This window comes from Ranitomeya imitator, chromosome 4, assembly GCF_032444005.1.
Source record: "Ranitomeya imitator isolate aRanImi1 chromosome 4, aRanImi1.pri, whole genome shotgun sequence".
In the NCBI taxonomy this organism is placed as follows: Eukaryota; Metazoa; Chordata; class Amphibia; order Anura; family Dendrobatidae; genus Ranitomeya; species Ranitomeya imitator.
The window spans coordinates 509,619,754-509,625,753 of record NC_091285.1 but is presented as its reverse complement, the minus strand read 5'-3'; the positions used below and the strand labels follow the sequence as shown (position 1 = coordinate 509,625,753).

General features: G+C 40.5%; 1 protein-coding gene across 2 annotated transcripts in view; it reads right to left on the bottom strand.

Moving 5' to 3' along the window:
- Positions 1-463: 463 nt before the first annotated feature.
- The window catches only part of TRPM7 (transient receptor potential cation channel subfamily M member 7), a 208,753-nt gene continuing 203,216 nt past the window's right edge, over positions 464-6,000 (bottom strand). For both annotated transcript variants that reach the window (XM_069766069.1, XM_069766068.1), the window contains one exon: positions 464-2,114. In XM_069766069.1, coding sequence (XP_069622170.1) covers positions 1,990-2,114 — 125 coding nt within the window. In that variant the 3' untranslated portion in view covers positions 464-1,989. The remainder of the gene's footprint in view (positions 2,115-6,000) is intronic.

The following is a 6,000-nucleotide window of genomic DNA, read 5'->3' as shown; positions in this document are numbered from 1 at the left end:
GTTCCTTTTCAGCATAATGGAACTGTTGTACATCCCCTACATTCCTCTTCTTGGTCATTGTAGACTGCGGAAGAGAAAAGTGATATTTTTTCGTTACGGCACAGAATCAGAGTTTACGATTTCATGCTTCTTCGTAACTTCTATGGTGATGGAGGGGATTTATGCATTTTTCATGCTGAGGATTGGACGACTGGCATGACTGTACACACTACAGTGCAAATTCCCACTGAAATCAATGGAGAAAGGAATACATGTGGATCTAGTCACAGAATACACATCAGAATCAGCATAAAAAGTTCCTCCATGTGAACATAGCCTTATACACAAATACTGCATGGTTGTACATGGTTTGTATTTCTTCACAATCATTTTGCAGATGCCCTCATTCTCATTCAGACATTTTACACAGTTCATAAAGTCCAAAAATAAGAATATGGCTAATGTTAAAGTAAAACAAAAACACTTGTGTGAAGAATAAATTTATTTTAGATTTTTTTTTTAAAAGATTTAAATGATATATAAAATTTATACATTTCCTCTTCTCCAGCAACATAAAACAATTTAAACATCTAATTTGTTCGTGCCTTGTAAGTATTGTATCTATAAGATACACTACAGAGTAAAAATGTATAGGACCTTATTATTCATTCTTTAGTTAAAACCTGCATGTAGTACCTTTAAAACAACAAAAAAAAGTTCATGGAGACTCTCTAAAAATTGGGAATAACTAGATTACAATTCATTGGCCATGTTGCATTGCATTGTTTCATAATTTACAACCACTTTAGTAATTCATTAAAACATGTACCACATGACAATAAAGATCTCTGTACAGACATTTAAATACATTGAAAAATTAAGAGATTTTGTACATTCTCATTTGATATACATGTTATACAGTTTGAGGTCTTTGGAAGAGAACTTCAAAAGCAGACATGTTATACTAGAAAAGCACTTATCTTTTCAAGGCAACTTGAAGGGACACTTTCCCTTTGTTCTAGAATACAATTATCTGCAGATCATGGCTTTACTAAAATGATAAAATTGAAATATATAAAATATAGCCACTGTACAGTTAAAACTCAAAGTCACCATCTTATGTTTGCTAGTTAGATGACCCAGAAGAAGGCCATCTCACACTTCTCAGGCCATTAAAACAAGTCATTCTCAAATTGCACTTTACCCAAAACTTGGATATGCAAACTGTTCAACCAGAGTTAAACCAGAGTTAAACCAGAGTTAAACCAGAGTTAAACCAGAGTTAAACCAGAGTTAAACCAGAGTTAAACCAAATCAATTGTCAGGACCTGGTCTGTTGTCCGCGTTGATAACCCAAAGGTTATCAATAAAAGTGCCATGGATGTAGTTAAATAAGGGGCAGTTCTCAGGACTCATGTCCAGGGGCCACACATTACTAACGTGGCTAATGGACTGAGTCCTGCAAATTGATTTGCACCAACTCTGCTCATTAACACTTGTGTTTGGGAATTCTATTTGTCGGTTTAATTTTTTTTTCCAAGCAAAAATGACGACATTTGTGGCCAAAACAGATCAGTTTTAACTGATGCACACCAAAGCAGAAGGACACCATTCACTAATATGTCTACCTGGATTCTGTTGTGTCAGTTTTAAGAACAGAAGAAAAAGTGCATCATGCAGAACTTTCTTCCTCTTTTCTAAAAAAGGACATATCGGGACCTGAAAGGACCTCATAATTCAATGGAGACTCACTGCTATCGTTTTCATCATTCATATACGTGTCGGACATGAATTCTGTATCTGTTCTTAAAACGGAGCAGACAGCTGGAATTCCCGGACACAGGTATGTATAGAGCCTTAGGCCCAAGGCAGGACCTTTTAAAGTCACTCACTTTATAAAACACGTAGACCTACAAATAAAATCGAGACTCCTAGCAGCATACACGCATGTGCAATACCCATCTCATTTAGGGGGGTTTGAGAATTGTCCACTGTATCTACAGTTTACAGCTACAGCATTAAACGGATGGAGTTTTTTGACTCTTTGGTGGGATCATCGGGATCTGTTGAGGATTCTGCAGGTTCATCCTGTGGAAATATCACTTTGTCCGGTGTGTAGTCATTCCTCCGAAGGTCTTTGAACAAAAAAAGGAGAGTGGGTCAGCACTAAATAGCAGCAACAGAAAGGCTTCTGCATTAACCTTATGTACAAGTTTATTTCAAGACCATTTCTATTGTATCAATTTCTACACAAATTAATATGAATTGATGGTAATTCCCTTTGGTTTATGAAATGAAAAACATTTAATTATTAACATCATTAAAATGCAAAAGAGGCCAAAAGAAAAAAAAAGCCAAAAAGAGCAGCAGACAGACTGGCCATACGAAATAATAAGCAATCATAACTACCACAAAATTTCACCAAAATATTTAGAAACACACACTACCGTTCAAAAATTTATGGTCACCCAGACAATTTTGTGTTTTGCATGAAAAGTCATACATTTTTTATCAAATGAGTTGCCAAATGAATTGATAATCTAGTCCATGAATTGATATAATCTAGTCCAGACATTGACAAGGTTTGAAAAAAAGATTTTTATTTGAAATAATTTTCTCCTTCAAACTTTGCGTTTGTCAAAGAATGCTCCTTTGCAGCAATTGCAGCATTGCAGACCTTTGGCATTCTAGCAGTTAACTTGCTGAGGTAATCTGGAGAAATTTACCCCCATACTTCCAGAAGCCCCTCCCACAAGTTGGTTTGGCTTGATGGGCACTTTTTGCGTACCATACGGTCAAGCTGCTCCCACAACAGCTCAATGGGGTTGAGATCTGGTGACTGTGCTGGCCACTCCATTGCAGATAGAATACCAGCTGCCTGCTTCTTCCCTAAATGGTTTTTGCATAATTTGGAGGTGTGCTTTGGGTCATTGTCCTGTTGTAGGATGAAATTGGCTCCAATCAAGCGCTGTCCACAGGGTATGGCATGGCATTGCAAAATGGAGTGATAGCCTTGCTTATTTAAAATCCCTTTTACCTTGTACAAGTCTCCCACTTTACCAGCACCAAAGCAACCCCAGACCATCACATTACCTCCACCATGCTTGACAGATGGCGTCAGGCACTCTTCCAGCATATTTTCAGTTCTGCATCTCACAAAGGTTCTTCTGTGTGATCCAAACACCTCAAACTTGGATTCGTCTGTCCATAACACTTTTTTCCAGTCTTCCCTCAGTCCAATGTCTGTGTTCTTTTGCCCATATTAATCTTTTCCTTTTGTTAGCCAGTCTCAGATATGGCTTTTTCTTTGCCACTTTGCCCTGAAGGCCAGCAACCCGGAGTCGCCTCTTCACTGTAGATGTTGACACTGGCATTTTGCGTGTACTATTTAATGAAGCTGCCAGTTGAGGACCTGTGAGGCATCGATTTCTCAAACTACAGACTTTAATGTACTTGTCTTGTTGCTCAGTTGTGCAGCGGGGCCTCCCACTTCTCTTTCTACTATGGTTAGAGCCTGTTAGTGCTCTCCTCTGAAGGGAGTAGTACACACAGTTGTAGGAAATCTTCAGTTTCTTGGCAATTTCTCGCATGGAATAGCCTTCATTTCCAAGAATAAGAATAGACTGTCGAGTTTCACATGAAAGTTCTTTTTTCTGGCCATTGAGAGTTTTTTTATTTTTTATTTTAAATCAAATACTTTTTATTGAAGAAAGCAGAAATTATAACATTACATACATAAGCATGCATTAGCGTACAAATGATAATACTTAACCCATTTTTAATACATGTAAATACACCAAACACATCCCTCCCCCCTCCCATAACAAAAAAACCTCCAATTCCGCTTCTACAATCCTTATCCACGTTTTACAATGTTGTACATTCTTCTATAACCCTAAGGCTAGGTTCACATTGCGTTAGTGCAGTCCGTTCAATGCATACGTTAAACGGACTGCGCTAACGCAAGTGCCGACTTTGGCTGACGGTCCCAGAAACGCTGCAGCCCGCGTTTTGGGTCCGTCACTCAATGACAGCACATTGCTAGCGCACGCCCATTGTGGGCGTGCGCTAGCGATGCGTCCGACATTGCATTCAACGGCGGCGTTAACGGACTACGTTACACCGCGGTGTAACGTAGTCCGTTTAATGGAGACACTGAATGCAGTGTGAACCCGGCCTAATATCCTATTTTTGATGAGTTCTGCAGAAGTTAATCCGGGAAAGTCCAACCAGCCCCCCCACATATTCTCGTAGTGGTTCATCTTGCCTCTTTTCATGTCTAATCTTTGCTCCATAAGGATTACAAAATTAACTCTATTTACAAATTCCTTCCTAGTGGGAGGGTTTTCATCTAACCAGTACAATGTGATAGTCTTCCTTGCAACATAAACCAGTCTGGCTATTGCTAGCCTACCCCATTCATCCGACACCACTTCCTCTACATGTCCTAAAATACACGTCAACAGATCTTGAGTAATAGTTGCTTCCGTCACTCTTTCCACTAAATTTAGGACCACAATCCAAAAAGCCTGTAATCTTGGACTAGACCATAGCATATATGCATGTGGGGGTGCACGCGAACATCCCAAAAGCAAAGCATCCCAAAGATAAGCATCGAGACACAGCAGTTATTCCATGGCAAAGAACTAACATCCATCTTCTCTCTTCACACAGGAACAACTTCACACCTCTGCTTGCTGTCTCATCTTCTGCATAGACTCTAATGGAACAACTTCCCACCTCTGTTTGCTGTCTGTCATCTGCCACTTTACCATCTAGCAACATATTTTAAGGTACCTGCTTAATGATTGGTATAATTAATTTGTTGCATTGTATGTTTTACTCACTGTTTGATGTATATCCATGACTGTGGTCACTCTAGATATTATCTGGTGGTATAGCATATAGATGTAGCCAGCCCCAATGTCTGATCATCTAACCACCTCCTAGTGTGCTGGCCCCAGCTGCCAAATTATCCCCAACCAGTTCCCACAATCCATCTCTTTTGACCCAGCATTCTGGACTATAAATTTAGAAATATCCTTAGAGGGTGCACGCGAGCATCCCAGAAGCAAAGCATCCCGAAGTTAAGCATCGAAATACAACAGTTATTCCATGGCAGTTAGTCAGGGCAGGAGTCAGGTAACCCAAACTCTGCTCTCCATTCTATCCATGTGATTTATTCCTATCCTCCCATGCCATCCACATCCACCGCCCCATCCTTCCTTCATCACAACTCATATTCATCAGCTCCTCTCTTCTTCTCTCTCCCATGTACAGCTCCCATGCACTTCTCAGCTTCCTGAAAAACCTCAGCCCATCTTGCCCAAATACACTGCACAAAAAACTTCATACAATTCCAAAAACTACTTGCATTTTATCCTCCTACTCCTTCTGATCTCGGGGGATAACTCCCCCAACCCTGGTCCACCATCCCCCAAATCTCAACCCCTATCCTACCTCGTATCATAACCACACTAATCTTCTTATTACTTGCACTCCTTCATATCCTTCTTTTAATTGTGATCTTTGGAATCCACGGTCTGTATGTAACAAACCTCCTTTTCTGCACAATTACTTTCTGAACAACTCTGAATCTGTTGGCCCTCACTGAAACCTGGATTCAGGATTCTAACACCGTCTCCCCTGCTGCCATTTCCCATGGTGGCCAACAATTCTCCCATTCCCCGAGACTCACAGAGACATGGTGGTGGAGTCGGCATACTCCTGTCCCCACAATGCACCTTCCCGTCATCTCCCCAGTTCCATCACTCTCATTCCCTTCTTTTGAGGTTCACACCATCAGGCTCTTTTGTCTCCCTCAGAGTAACATAGTAACATAGTTAGTAAGGCCGAAAAAAGACATTTGTCCATCCAGTTCAGCCTATATTCCATCATAATAAATACCCAGATCTACGTCCTTCTACAGAACCTAATAGGAGTAGCGGTCATATATCGTCCCCCAGACTCGCCCACCCAGTTCTTTGACCACTTCTCAGCCTGGCTGCCGCACTTCCATGT